Raw genomic sequence first — 15796 nt, forward strand, 5'->3', positions numbered from 1 at the left:
ATGTTTAAAAATAAATATTGATATGAACATACAAATGCCCTGGTTTTACATCAATGCTAGGGTCTATCTTAAAGAGGTTTGGGTAAAGTAGAGGATTCTGTGAAATGTACCTAAAATATGAAAAATATTATTTCAAGAATTTTTCTTTCATTCAAAATCTAATTCTGTATCCAGTTTGCTTCCTTGCTTCAAATTCAGTAATTTCTTTGGGATTCAGATGGACTTTAAATTCAGTCCTGAAGTCCTCAAGTCTAAGTGTCATGTAACTTCTTCAAAAATGTCGCCAGAATAACACATATGGTTGCTGGCAGATGTATTTTATATTCTATATTAATAATTCCATGGATATAGTTGATATATAAGAAAACAATGCTTGTTCTATGCAATCTCTGACACGGTATGAAAACGTGACAATAATTCTCCTCTCCAATCCTACTGTAGAAAAAACAATCTGAGTGTGGCTTTAAAAAGATTCTGCTGCCAAACTCTGTGCAAACTCAAACATAAATCAAGATAACATATTCCGGAGTTTGTTGATATAGTTTTCTTTTAACCTGTGTATCCAGGGAGACAGGTGCACATATAGTGCGGGGGTGCAGTTGGCTGACTCATACTGATGCAAGTAGCTCCGTTCACGCATCTGTTTGGATAGGCTAAGCATGCATTATCCAAGTACTGACAAAACTCCCCCGACCATCCTGGTGCACAGAGACACTGTGGGGAAAAAAAGATGTTTTAGTAATTAACCTTAATTATTGGATATTAAATCTATCAGCAAAACACTAAATGCATCTACAATTGTGTATTAAATTAAAAAAAAAAAAACATATATTAACATACTCATAGTTTGGTTAAACGTGCATTCAAGCTTTTGATGAAAGGCTGTTGTATGTTATGTATGTTGCTGGCTACAAATTAAGTTTTACTAAATATCCTTAAATCTGAATTCTTAGCTAATTACATCCTTGGCAATTCTAAGAATCATTACTCAAAAGGCAATTATTTAGCATATTAGAGTTCAAGAATTATAAGGAGGGGAAAAGGAAGTTTAAGAAGAAAAATGTTGCTGATGACAAACAGATTCTTCACCAATTTGCTAATGAAGAAATGTGGCCTGTTTTCTGGACTATGTCAAAGTTTTAATTAAGGATGGCAGTGATTAGAAATTAAACAACCAGATGTCTCCAAACCGCACACTAACCAAATCAGCTCTTATAATAACCGATGTTTATATACATAGCAGAAACTTCTGCAGAGAAAGAGTGCTTTAAAATTCCAATGCAAAACAGTTTCTGTGCAGTTTTCTCAAATTCTTTTTTTTTCCTCGCCAAGTTATTTTAAGTAAAGTCATATATATCAGCCATGCAGTCTGAGCTTCCCAGAATGTTACCAGCTTACTGTAACATAAAATAGAGAACTTTTTTACTTCATCTTTCAAACTTAATGCTGACATACTCAAAAACTATTTTCTCCCTTCATTTTTGAGAATGTAGATATTTTTTTCAGGCCTCATTTTGTGCTTTTTATACCTGTAAAATAAACATTTGAATATTCTGATTAAAGAAACTGTTCAATTTAAAATTAAATTTCGTATTTTCAAATTTCAGATGAAAATAACTGTTCATTCACCTGCATGTTCCAAACCTGAAGTCTGTTATTTATTTATTTTTTCATTTCATTTAAAAATCAGGATCGATAGGTTATTCATTACTTCAAAAGTATTTTTTCCATTAAACCAAAACAGCATTTATTTTCATACATGCAAACACTTTGCATGACTGTGTCAGATCCCCACATATGAACAACCAATTTTGATAGTTTAACAAATTGCACTTGAAGTAAATCAATTCATGTGAAGCACATATTCTAGAGCACTTCATAACAAAAACAGATGCGACTGCATCAATCGACAGTATATAACTGTGACACATCACTCAAAGAGCAGATCTGTTGATGGGAGTGACAGAAAGATGATATTGAAATAGAAGAGGATGGCTGAAACCTTGAGACACAAGCATAAATCAAGGATACTATAATGTGACTGCAAGACTGAGAACTCTTATAAAATAATAGACGTGCATTAGCCACTAAGATGAGGAGAGATTTTGTTGGGATGATTATTTGCATTGTCATTCTGGGTAGGAAATCAAAGGAACAAAATCTAACTATATATACTGTATATAGAGAGAGCTCATTTCTCCCCCAACATTTCTTGCATTTCCAAAGAATATACATTTATTCTAAGTTTTCTGATTGACCTTCTCTATAATGGAGTAATATAAGAAATGTACACTATCTGAAATTAATTTTTCATGTATTTTATCATACAAATTAACCATTCAAAAAAATAGGTTACTTACATTATATCCTCCAACTAGGCTGAGACACAATCCCTCATTCAGGCAGTTAATATTGAGCAGCTTGCAGAAGTCAATTATTTCTTCACAGTTCTTTCCGGAAAAACCTTGTCGGCATCTGCAAGAAGATGACATTAACTGTAGCCACATATAAAAATAGACTTCTAAGAGTAAAAATGACCCAGAGTAACAATCACTGATGATATAATGAAATGCAGACACTTTACTGCTGTTTTTAGATGTCACAGGTGTCTCATAATGACCGTCACGCTTCTTGGTGACATTTGTGGAATATTCAAAGATCCTTTAAGCAAACGCATGACAGGCATGTCTTTTAAATGTTCAACCTCTGGCACACATGCTTCATAAATAGAGAATGTCCTCTTGTTTCTTTGGCCTTAGTCAGATCTTAGCCTTCCTTCTGCTGTGATAAGACTTCAGAGATCTTATTCTGTCACACATAGGCAAGATCACTCAATTATTAACACAGACTCCCAGGTGACCAAATGCTATTGCTTTTATCTCTTCTTCTCTTTACACACACACACTCACTATCATCCTCTAGTCATGCTTTTTCCTCTATTTTTAATTCATTTTTCCCCTTTCAATCCCTATCTTATCTTCCGTTTGTCATTTAGTCAGAGGGGCCATCAGATGTATTGATTCAAGTGATCTTTGCTAATAAAAACTAGAAAGATGAGCAGGAGCAAGAGAAGACATAGCTATGAACCCCCCAAGGACTGGAAGAACTCATAAAGCAGCCAAAACTGTAGCGGATTCCCTCATTATCAGCAGGAAGTAATTCAAAAGCTGTCACAGCCTGAATATTGAACCTTACCACTGGAAATTTAATGAACATTTCACTGTCTACAGACCGTATTTCTATTTCTGGCCGGTAAAATCATATACCAGAAGAAACACACAATCACAGCATACATGATATTCAGCAGTACGAAATGGGAGTTTCATCACAAAGCAATTGATCAAAGTAAAATGAATATCTTTAATTAACAAACTATGAAAATATACTATACATGATTGGTCAAAGACATGTCATCAAACCCAAAGGCACAAAATGGTTCAGAAGGAAAATATTTCTGACTGGCTATTTTTCTAGATTACAGGCCTCTAGGCATGTGAGGTCACACAAGACAATGTAAAAAAAACAAAAAAACAAATCAGTGTGAAATCCTATTCACTTACTATTTATTTCTGTAAAGTGCATCCCAGAATACATGGGGCAAGGAACTTAAAGTGGAAATGATTTAGAATCACTGAAATATAAACAAGACTAACCAACCAAACAAGTCTACAGAAGACAAGACCAGGTATTTTAGTCTTTTGCAGCAAGTAGAAACAGTGCCTGTATGTAAAAGAATAAAGTTCAGCAAATTGGTATTTAAATACCATTAAAGTATGTTCTATATTGTTAATCTGTTTTATTTTGATAAGCATGACACAATACAGCATTAAGAGTACATGAAAAAAAATCCTACTTTTATACAAACCCTGATTTAGGAGCATTTGGGGAACTGAAGGTGTCAGAATAAACATGAAACGCACTTTATCGTTGTCATCACTGAGTCTGGCCAATCGTGAAATAGCTGTGTCATCATCAGAGTTTGTACAGTCGCTCTGGAGAAGCTGCACTGACTGAGCAAGCCGGCTGTACCCGAATTGCTCTCTCTGTACTTCAATGGCTTATGTCACAGTATCGTGGAAGTGGCACTGTCTCAAGCCAGACAAAATTTTTCATAGACATGCACTTGTTCAAATCGGATGTAGATTGGTCTGTGCAGAATCGCATAAAGTCGAACACACACAAGACAAACAGGTTAACAAGACTAATTAACAACATGCACCTCAGATCTATGAAGGCAACGAACCATAAACACAGCTAAGAGCAATATATCAACCTTGAAAATAAGATCACAACATGGACATTAAAATAGACCACCACAACTCTGACACTGCAATAACATGCACTAAAGTTTCCATTTATATCCCAAATTTTCCTAATTCTTTTTTACACTCTATTTTAATAGTTATATTGAATTGTATTAATCAAAAGTCATGTCTAATTAATTAAAATCATAAATTCACACAATTTAATGGTGTTTTATTAAAAGTAAAAAAAAAAGACATTTTTAAGGACCAATGAAATGTTTTTTTTTCTCTCAAATTCAGTTTCATTTTTACCAAATTCTGTGTTTTTTATTAATTTTCTGGATTCCATTTTAATAGTTTCATTAAATTGTAATAATCAAAAGCATCTCTAGTTAATTGATTTTTATTAAAAAAAATAATCTATTATTATTATTATTTTATTTTATTTTTTTGCAGAAATACTGTGTTGTGTATTTAAATGTTTCTACTAAATAAATTCTGGTAAATAATTTTTCTGCTAAACATTCCTTAAAAAAATAATGTTTTAATAATATTTGTTTAATAAGTATTACATTTCTTCAAGGTAAATCAAAGCAGAGTTTAGCTCCAACTTGCCTCAACACACCTGCCTTGATGTTTCAAATATACCAAGAAAGACCTTGATTAGCTGGTTCAGGTGTGTTTGAGTAGGGTTGGAGCTAAACTCTGCAGGACACCGGCGCTCCAGAAACAAGTTTGGTGACCCCTGCGCTAGACCATATCGAGTCTTGATTTAAGTGTACTGACCTACTTTTTATTTATTTATCCGAAATTTGTCACATCCCACGTTATACTGTAAATTCTGTTTTTATGTCTGGATTCCACAATTCCAGAAATGCCAATCCTATTGATCTGACCTAATATGTCTTTATGTATTCTTACCTGCAATGATACTGGCCATTCTGAACTATACAGATGCCACTGTTGAGACAGGGCAAAGTGCCACACACCTCCGCCTGCTCCGAACATTCCAAGTCTGCGCAAATACATGTGGAATTCTGTATCAAAGAAAAAGAACAGCCCAAGGAGGGTTAGTTACATGTCAAGTGGAGAAACATGCTTAAATCTAATCACACACTAAGGTGAGCTTGAACACCCTATATTTGCATCACTTAACACTTTTCCACCAAAATAGAGTTGGCGCCTGGCCAGAGCAGGGGCTCGTCCCAGGAGATCTGCAAACTCACGTTTCCAGTAATTTGAAAGCCAAACACAGTAACCGGCTATGTAACCCAGCCATAAACAAACATAGTGCATCATAGTCTTTATTTATGAGTCTTACTCCTACACTGTAAAAAAAAAAAAAGTTGAGCCAACTTAAAATTTTAAGGCAACCAGCTTCAGCAGATTTTTGAGTTTTCTCAACTTGTCATTTTAAGTTAATACAACACAAATTTGAGAATCTCCCACAAAAATAAGTTGAGCAAACTCAAAAATCTGCTGAAGCTGGCTGCCTTAAAATTTTAAGTTGGCTCAACTTTTTTTTTTTTTTTTTTTTTACAGTGTAGTTTTGATAACAAATTTAAACATTCCAAGTAATTTATTTAGTTTTACACCATCACAAGTTGGCCTTGATGTAATGGGCTGACGTAAAATAAAAGTGATTATATTATATTATATTGTATATATATATTGTTAATGAAATCATTTAATTTCATATAAAATAATGGACTGCATAGCGGTACGGTAAGACAAAAAAGTAACAGCCCATGAACTTGTTTGAAGTATAAACAGACTTGATTAAAGCGGGAGTGATTTATTTTGTGTTTTGAGTTGGTATCCTGTTCCGCAAATACTGACATTACCACTTCCTAGCTAGAGACCAACAGAACCACCTATATTTTGTAGGAAATGTGCAATACAGGACTAGGTTGGACACAGGCACTGGCAACAGCACAGACACCCTGTTGTTAACCTTGGACATCTGCCTACAGGACAAACTAAATTAGGGACTTTTTTTTTTTTTTTTTTTTTTAACTGATCATGAAAAAACAAGGAAATAAACAGCACTGGGGCATCTAGAGCTGAAAAAGCAGTACAATAGACAAGTCATTAGCAAGTTCTGCTCTCCGACTTGCACTAACCGATCCTGACATCGATAACATTTCTGACTCAGTCGTTCAAAAATGAGTAATAGAAGCAGAGAACAATCCCAGATGAAAGACAGAGACTCCCACTGATATAAGCATCGGTGCAGTTCTAGAGCGGCGTGAAGGATTATTTCATTTTCATACAGATGAGCTCTCTTAGGAGGATGTCTCAGACAGACCAAATCAATGTCAAACAAATCAATTTAATGTGTCTGAGTGTGTGTATGTGTGTTAGAGAGAGATTAAAGTCTATCTTTACTGTCCATGCTCTCAAATGGTTAAAGAATCTCATGAGAATCTGCTACGGACAGGCCTATGTGCTGAATTTCACTACCGAGTAAATGAAGGTCACATCAGACAATTAGTCTGCCACTGGCCCACTTTCTTCTAAATTCATCTCTTCATTACAGTAATGGCTCACGAGCAGCAGACTGTAACTGTAACAATCCAGGGAAACATTTCTAAGTGAACATGGCAGAAATGTCCCATAATTCCATTTTTTGTTCTATACGGAATATGCAACAGCTTGTTCAAGTCCAATCAAAAAAAAAAAAATGTTACATATGCCATACCCATTCTGCTATCAAAACAATTATTAATGGTTATTGTAACCTTCAACATGACACAGGATGATCTGCTTCAGGAGTGTCACATAAATTTGCATGTGGCATTTCAAATTAATCACATTCTCTCAGGCAAAAAATAAAATAAAATATAAACATCATTATGAGCAATGTAAGAAGAAAAAAAAAAAAAGGAAAAGGCCTCACAAGTTTGTCTGTGGTGCAAGCTTCGTCCAGTTGACATCCGTTAGACTTGCAGTAGCTGTCAGCCTCAGTGGTGGTCTCACAGTTGAGGCCTGTGAAACCCCCTGGGCATGTGCAAACATATTCATTAGCAGTCTCCTCACAGCGACCATCATTCCAGCATGGGTTTGAATCGCAGAGGAGCCTCTTTCGCTCACAGTAAGTACCTGCAATGAAAGCATTTATTGAGAATTAATGACTATAAAATGATCATAATTAAAATGAATAAAAACACATGGTTCTGTCAAAGCATTTCTGATTTAGACACTGGGTCTAATTCGCTAACTGTGTGTACGCATGCATTTGTGCATTAAATCACACTGATGAAATCAAGATTCGTCTGCATTTTTGTCTTGTGTGTGTGTGTGTGTGTGTGTAATGTGTTTATTTGCCAGTTCTTCCTGTTATTTTAATTTTTACAACAGTTCTATGCAACACAATGCAACTATTCTGTTATTATGATAACACATTTGTAAATCCATCAAATTCCAGGGCAATTTATTACAGTGCAACATTGTTACTTTGTAGCATAGCAACAACTCACTTGTGGGAAAACTTTGTGTAAATGCTAAAATTATACCTGAAATTTTGTGTCAGGGTTTGTTTATGTACTTTGATTTAAGCTTTTCTTTACTTTTGCTTCACCTTTTCTTTATTAGGTTTGTCTTTACTTATGCTAGGTTTGCGTCAAAGATCAAATCACAGACAGATTGGGATTTTCAATAGCACATTCCCTCTTGGGATCTTTTGTTTAGCTGAATATCATTAGTTATTTTATTAAAGTATGTTATTCTGTTTACCAGTGCCTATTCTGGCACTACCGGTTTCTGATAGGGCTTTTAAGAAAATTAAAGAAATTAAAGAAAAATGCAATTGTGGAAAGAATCATGCTTTTTTAAAAAAAACACATTACTAGTCTGATTTAACACAGCTGCTCTTTAGCTTCCAAATCATCTTCATAATAACTATTAGCTTCTGACTGCTTAGTGAGAACAAATGTTCAAACTTTACGACTGCAATGACAGCGGACAATTGCTCCAGCGTATCAACAGTACTGAGAGTCTCAGCGTGGCGTCCCACGACTCTCATTTGGTCTGATGAAAAATGAGAACATAAAGCTCATATTGCCCCCACCCCCCTCCCCCTCCAACTTTTCTCAATGCTTCACTAATGTGGAGGTTCAAGGGTCTAAATTAAGTCCCCATCTTCCCTGAACCGAACAACCCAGTCAAACAGGCTGAAGGCTTTGGACCGAGAACATCTAGGCTGCCGGTTCCTCTAAGGTAACCGTGGATTGGAACATCAGTCTGATTTCCGCTCCCCGCAGGTTAAATTTAGACTTGACTATGCAGCACTGTAGGTTCAAGGTGAACATGATTTGATTTTATTCCCTAGTGGTGCTCTGTTTGCTTTTTCTTTTTTTCCCTCCATGTTCCTCAGCAGGAGCTAACTCATTTATCTTCCTTGTTACTGTGTTTTCCTTTCCTTCTGCCGTTCAGTTTTTTAAAGCATATTCTAGCGTGTTAAGCTCACAGGATGATACAAAGGTCATCAGTCCCAGAGGCGCCCAACTGCTTTTGAGGACACACCATTGGGCGTCAGTCTAACTGTACGTCTCTCTGCAGTGTTTCTCTGGGATCCACAGTGGGAAATTGAAAATGAAAAGCTCTTGACATTATAAAAACTCCAAGCTCAACATGTTATTTTATTTTTCCACAAGAACTATCTTTGACTGGCAACCCTTCCTCGCAGGTCTTTGAAATAGTAATGCATCATATAGGTACATGATTCAATGTTTGATAAAGGCAGATGACTTCATGAAGGTTGATGAAAATCATAAAAAGCAGTGATATGAAACGGATCGTGACACCCTGCTGTGCACTACCTTGAGATATCACCCAGCCAAATCAGAAGCCAACCTATTAAAACCACTCAGAAACAAGACAATTACACCATTTGAATTTCCACAAAAACCATGGGGCAGGTGAATAGCAAAATTAATAGTGTATCCAATAGGGCATATCCTATTAATTCTGTAACATGCGGATACAAACACCCCTGGCAGTCTGAATAAGGTACACAGGAGAGTGGAATCAAAAGAAAATCTCATTTGAAATGTCCCACGTGTGGGGCTCATTATTATGTGCGTGTAGGCTCTGGTCTGTAAGGGCAGTCGGTACCGGGCCAGCCGTTAACTTCACTATGATTAATGGGGTGACAGCTTGGGCAAAGTCAGAGAGCTGCTGGCCCCACAGGGGGCCCAAACAGAGCAGAACTGGAGACCAGTTATTTTCACTTCCTTACAAGGTGCTCCAAGAATATGTGAGAGACCGTGTTGATGTACTGACGTCAAAGCGCAACAGTTCTGTCTGATTGATCTGAATCATTAGTAAAATGAAGCTGCGGTAAAGGCAAATCAGATGCAAATAATTTATTCTCAAAACCCTGCCAGCATTGTAAGATTTTTTGAATACTTCAGAAAGAATTAATGTCCAAAAGTGAACTTTACACTCAAGCAAACATGAAGGTACTCAAAGCTGTCACATTTTACCGCAGTGCTGAACTCTTAAGCTGTGTAACGCTAAAATCATACAACATAATCATTATGTAGCTTAACTGTATTAATTATTATTATTATTAATTATTAACTTATTAGCTTAACTGTATTTACACATTCATGTATATTCACTTTTCAATAATTGGGTGAATAATTGTCTTGTTTTCCTTAAATAAACTGAAGCAGCAGCAATATTCATTTTTTTGACTGCCTTTTTTGATTGAGTTACTTGATTGAAAATGTAAACACAGTGTTACGCCAAAGAGTATCTGTTAAGTCAACTTAACATGAAGCGATCATGTTTGATGCACCACTTGATACAGTGGTGCTAAATCAAAATAAATTGTTTAAATAAAGTGAACAGCATGAAGAAAATGTGTATAATGTATATGATAATAAATATGTATTAATAAATAATAAACTTAAAATCTTTCCTAACCAATTTGACCTTTTTTTTTTTTTTTTTTAATTATGTGGTGTGGATCAGGTTGGCAAACATGACATTGCTACTTACAAACAACTAAAAGGATTTGAGTCAGATCCTCAAAAAAGATGCTGCCTGTCTGAAAGCATTAGAGACCCTTGAAAAATAATATTAGATTTTTTTTTAAACACTGAAGCTGATGGTATTCTCAAAAGAGGCCAGTTTTCGTGATGCAGACTGCCGTTTTACTGTGAGTGGTGAATCTCAAGTGGAAACTCATCATAAACTGTGATAGTCCTAAATCTGTGTCAGACAAACTGGAGATTTTTCTTCCGCATTAAAGCTGTAGGCATGACATTAAAGGCTGCTATCTGCTTGAACAAACTGCTGCTACACAAAATTCAATTAATCAACAAGCAAAGGCCACCTGGACCTCAGACTGGAGACTTCATCATGATGTTATTATCAGGAACACCCCAGGGACGGAGAAACTTTTGTTACACATTTGTGGGTGATATGCTCATTAGCCCAGCAATGGTTTTACAGAAGCAAATGAGACTCATTACTTTCCAAAAGCATGTCATGGTCGTGCCTTATAAACAGACTGGGAAGGACACAGGAGCATAAATTGTTTATTTCAGTCTCTTTTCTACAGGAAAGGCCCCATTCATGAGTTTTATCAATCGGAGCATATAACTCAAATAAGCCACAGCCAAAGCCTTTATTAAATAATTGGCAATTTATGCACCAAGAATCTTCTGAAGACTTTCTTATATGAAGGCTTCATTTGTCCATTTTTCAAATCTGCTTCTTCACTTAGGAAAGACAGCTTAATGTGAGCAGAGATAGAAAAAGCCTCACTCAGATTTGAGTTTGCATAATTGCGCTGCTATTGTGAAGGCACCCAAAATGACCCTTCATTAATCACATGACTCATTATCAAAACATAATGAGTCAAATGAAGCCAAACAGTAAAAAATTAAACATCCATTACTGGACCTCAGAAGAAATATCGCTCTATTGTGAAGTGCATAATTTGCAGTGGCTTTCTAAAACAGACTTCTAACTGAATGTTTTTGATTTTAAGCAAAAACTGTAATCATACTTGCCTGTATATCCTGTGAAACATTCACATCTGTAGGAAGTTGATGAGACTTGTACACAAGCTCCTTCTTTGCACCCTTTACTGCAATTTTGATGTCCAATGATTTCAGAGCAGTTGACACCTATGAAAATATATACATTACATTGAATTCATGCATATTTATTCAGTACATTATGTGATTCTTGACATGTCTGATGTAAAAAAAACCTGTTATATAACAATGTGAAAGATTTCTAGAGAGATTGCTGCTTTTCTGCAATCCATTCAATAACGCCATATTACCTTTAGTAATATAACTACAGAAATATTAACTTTACTAAACTTTAAATAGTGCAGTATGGTTTATAAAGCAAACATTGTAAATATCAACAAATATTAAAGAAGTAAATGCTCCAATGCAGTATTACGGTATTATCCAGGCATTTTGTATTTGCTATACAAGGAAAGTGGAAGGGGATTAAATGCCAAGCTCGGTAAAACACAAAAAGTGTCGTAAAAGTAGTCTATAAAATGGTAAACAACATCCCAAGCCCCCTTAATTCATAGATAGTACCGTGTGAGGAGGAGAGTAAAATTTAAGCTTTTTCTTTTACAGATAACATTGCTATCTGTTGTCGTTCTCAAACATTACAGCGTTTTTAAAACGCGCCCGAAGCAATTGGTCATGTGACACACGTGAACCAATGCTGTTTGCAGTGAGTGCACAAAAGCCCTGGCTCCAAAGGTGCAATTTTTGAATTGAACGTCAATGATTTGACCGCAACGCAAGAGTTGAAAATTGACACTTAAATTTCATTCTGTTACTCCCACAAACATTCACATCGTTTCAGAAGACCATTCCTTTGGGACAACTTTTATGATTTTCCCCTCGACATTTAAAATCAATCCACTTTCACAGAAGGCCGTTCTGCCTACTCTCATGTTTCAAGGAAGAAAGAAAAGGATACAGCAAGGATCTTGGAACGAAATAATGACACATTTTTCCTTTTTTGCTTTGTTTTTTGATTAAGTAGTTTTAAAGTGATCATATCATGAGCAAAGATGATGTTATTTAATGATGAGGGCTTGGCGTAAGTAATACTGATCTATATAGATCAGTGGTAAGTAAACATTTTTTTAATGTCATGTGAGAAAAAAAGGTTAGCCAATCATAACAGTCAGTGTATTAATCTATATTTTCTCTTTACTAGATGGCACAAAATCTTATGTCAACCAGGCATATTTTATGCTTATAGTATTATTATTTATTTTATTTTATTTAGGCCTATTTTGGCATAAGATGGCACTCCTAGAATTGTGGCAGGAGGTTATTATGTCATTATATTATTATATTATGTTGTAATCCATTAAAAAATAAAAAAAGTATATATATATATATAAACAAATTGTGTAAGGGAAAGGCATGTATTCAAAATATTAACGTCTTGGAGTTGAAGATGGAGTGAATGACTTGGTTATTATTATATATATTTACCAACTGTGATCAATTTCGGTTCTCTGCTTTAATGTGACTCAGATCACACTGGCCTAGTTGTGATAGCATGTTACCCAGCGGTCTCAAAGGAACGCCTCCAGTGCTTCTAACAGAAGTACAATGAATTATTCAGTAGACATAAAAACAAACCACATTAGCTAGTATGACAACATTACACCACTATGAATACTCTACTCTCCTTGGTGCTCACCAAGAGACCAACATTTAAACAACATTTGGATGCCGATTTTATTGACAAGCAAGACTGGGAGAAGAAAATTAAATGGTAGGAGGAGGAAAACTATAAAGTATCGCGCAATTAAAGGATGCTTTCAGGTGGCACAAAACATATGAGAATAATTACCATGATTAGAGAACTAAAGAGATGGGGGTGGGGGGATAAAATCATTTTTAAAATGCTTATTCAAATAAATGGTCCATAGGGACTCTAGTTCTGAAATAATTGCACAATGCTAAATGTAGAACACTTGCAATTATGACAGATAAATAATAAATAAGTGTCTTTAAAGAAACTAGGCTGTTCTCTGTAGGTGGGTGGACACCCATTAAACCTCCCCCCATCCATTATGATTGAAAGGTCAGCATGGAATCATAATGGACTCTGCGTTAAAGGGAAGTAAAGCTAGCATTAAGCTCAGTCGGCAGCATTGTGGCATAATGTTTATTACAAAATAAAATATTTTTGACTTGTCCCATATTAATTATTTTTTTAAAAAGCAAAAATTACGGGTTATAGCAAAGCATTTTCAATGGAAATAAACAGTGTCGTGCACCATTCATAATTTAATTAAAAATACCTTTTAATTTCCTAAATTTGATTTAAATCAGCAAACAGAAATCAGAATTGGATTTTGAATGTAAGAAATTCAAAATTGGAGGTTTAAAGGTTGAAAGGTATTACATGTATTTCATCATATTTAATCATTTAACATTTGTGGACCAGGGTTAAAGAAAATTGAATTTTCTAGAATGCATTACATGTGCTTAATTTTTTATAAAATTGGCATTCATAAATTATTCTTCCTGTCTTTCCAACTTTCTGTGGAGTGTAGCCAATTTAATTTAGGCAGCGGCTATTTGCACTAAGTGTAAATAGCAATAGATGCTGTTTACACTAAGTGTTAATAGCAATTAGATGCTATTTACACAAAGTGAAAACAGCATATTTTCTTAGCAATAGATGCTATCTACTCTAAGTGTAAATAGCGATGGAGGCTATTTACACAAAGTGAAAATAGCAGTATTTCTAAGTGATATGCTATTTACACTAAGTGCAAATAGCTATAGATTCTATTTACACTATGTTAAAATAGCAGGATTGTCTGCTATTTATACTACTTATTGCAAATAATTGCAATTATCTGCACCTCAGTATTGTAGTACATTATAAAACAGTATGCAGTTATAACTTATTGAGTGTACATTCTAATTTTAATTCAAATTATTAAATGATGCCACCTTATTGGGACAATAAAGCCCTCCCTACACCTACCCTAACCCTACCCAATACTTTATTTTCAACTTTTGGATTATTTCCTTCATTTTTATTGAAAATAAATGCTTTTCTGATGCGATATGAAATTTGAAAAGGGAGAAAAAAGTTCGCCAAAAGGCGGATTTGAACACGGGTCGATCACGTCAAAAGGAGTGCAACCGCTGTGCTACTGGAGCTGGTGATCATCCATCTTTTGTAATGTTGACTAGCCCATTCACACATTTGTGGGTGGAGTTAGTGCAAATAGGCGGGCTATTTGCACTTAGTGTAAATAGACACTTCGTTTAAGTTAAATTCCAACTCATGAGTACTTACATTGTAGGTGCATAATTCTAACTGCAAGTTTTGCTTAATGCAATAAAAGCTGTCAATTGAGCGTAACTTGCACTGAGCTCACAATATGCCTTTAAGTTGCAAAAGGTGTATTAAATAACAGACACATGTTATTTTTGGAAAATTAGAGTTCCTCACCTGTAAATGGAGCTGGGCAAAGACATTCATAAGGTGGGAAATCTGTGTAGGCTGTTCTCTTGCTCAGGCAGGTGCCTCCATTTAAGCATGGCTGTTCATAGCATCCATCAGTGTTCTCGCAATAATGTCCTGAAAAGTGTTTGTGGCACTGACAGCTAAATGAATCATCTTTAAATGTAGTTCTGCATTCACCATTTCCCGAACACAGACGGAGAAGAGGTGAGCTCTGGCAGTACTTAGGCTTTACCAGAAGTGCAATGCGTAGGCCAAGCCTACACAGAAGACTACTACCTCTATGAATGACCGTGAAGTAATTCATACCAGATGTCAGCCATTTCGATTCCACTTGGAAAGTGCCATTAATACTGTTGGAAAACACCAACTGCTCCTTTTGTGGCTCTAAAATCAAGCAGTTTTCAAACTCATCTTTGGACACATTGATTAGGTGGACACCATATTGTTCCAACTTTCTGTCAGCAGAAACAAACATCACATCTCCAAGTTGAAATTCCAGTGGGCAAAGCTGAGGAAAGTGATATGGCCCACTTGTCCACAAGCGTCCATTTGTTTCTGTTTGTCTATTCCAGCACTGGGTCAAGCTGCTGCAGGTGTTCTCCATGAGGGTCCACCTCACGCTGATGTTCTTTGGCTGAGTGTGCCATTCACGAGACGTGGCTCTGCGGCAGGTTACCTGGCTGTAGACGGTACCATCTATTACACAGCTGAACAGCAAGGCAATGATAACTAGGTCCGGGTTTCTCATTTTTGTCTTTCCTCAATCTTGACTCTTTCTTTATTTAGCCACTTGATGCGTTTCTTGAGCCAGATGCTTTTCTGGAACGCTGAACTGTAGGTTTTGATTGGAAAACAAGCATGTAGATGTTTGTAAGCAAATACAATCCAATAATGTAGCATGTTGCAAAAATAGCATGATTACTGCCTTGAAAATTGAAAAACAGAAATATCTCAAAGTTACATATAGCGCTATAGGACTATTTTACATAAAAATTTAAATTCTGATATTACCCGTCACAGTTTCCGGGTGCAAACGCTCTATCAAATTTCAAAAG

The 15796-nt window shown here is 35.6% G+C and overlaps 1 protein-coding gene across 1 annotated transcript in view; it reads right to left on the reverse strand.

The window, feature by feature from the left end:
* Positions 1-15489, reverse strand: part of eys (eyes shut homolog) — a 209067-nt gene extending 193578 nt beyond the window's left edge. Inside the window, exons 1-6 of the mRNA XM_058795808.1 lie at positions 14727-15489; positions 11270-11386; positions 7144-7346; positions 5166-5281; positions 2361-2475; positions 555-714 (exon numbers count right to left, since the gene is read on the reverse strand). Coding sequence (XP_058651791.1) covers positions 555-714; positions 2361-2475; positions 5166-5281; positions 7144-7346; positions 11270-11386; positions 14727-15489 — 1474 coding nt within the window. The remainder of the gene's footprint in view (positions 1-554; positions 715-2360; positions 2476-5165; positions 5282-7143; positions 7347-11269; positions 11387-14726) is intronic.
* Positions 15490-15796: the final 307 nt, after the last annotated feature.

The sequence above is a fragment of the Onychostoma macrolepis genome, chromosome 13, assembly GCF_012432095.1.
Source record: "Onychostoma macrolepis isolate SWU-2019 chromosome 13, ASM1243209v1, whole genome shotgun sequence".
In the NCBI taxonomy this organism is placed as follows: domain Eukaryota; kingdom Metazoa; phylum Chordata; class Actinopteri; order Cypriniformes; family Cyprinidae; genus Onychostoma; species Onychostoma macrolepis.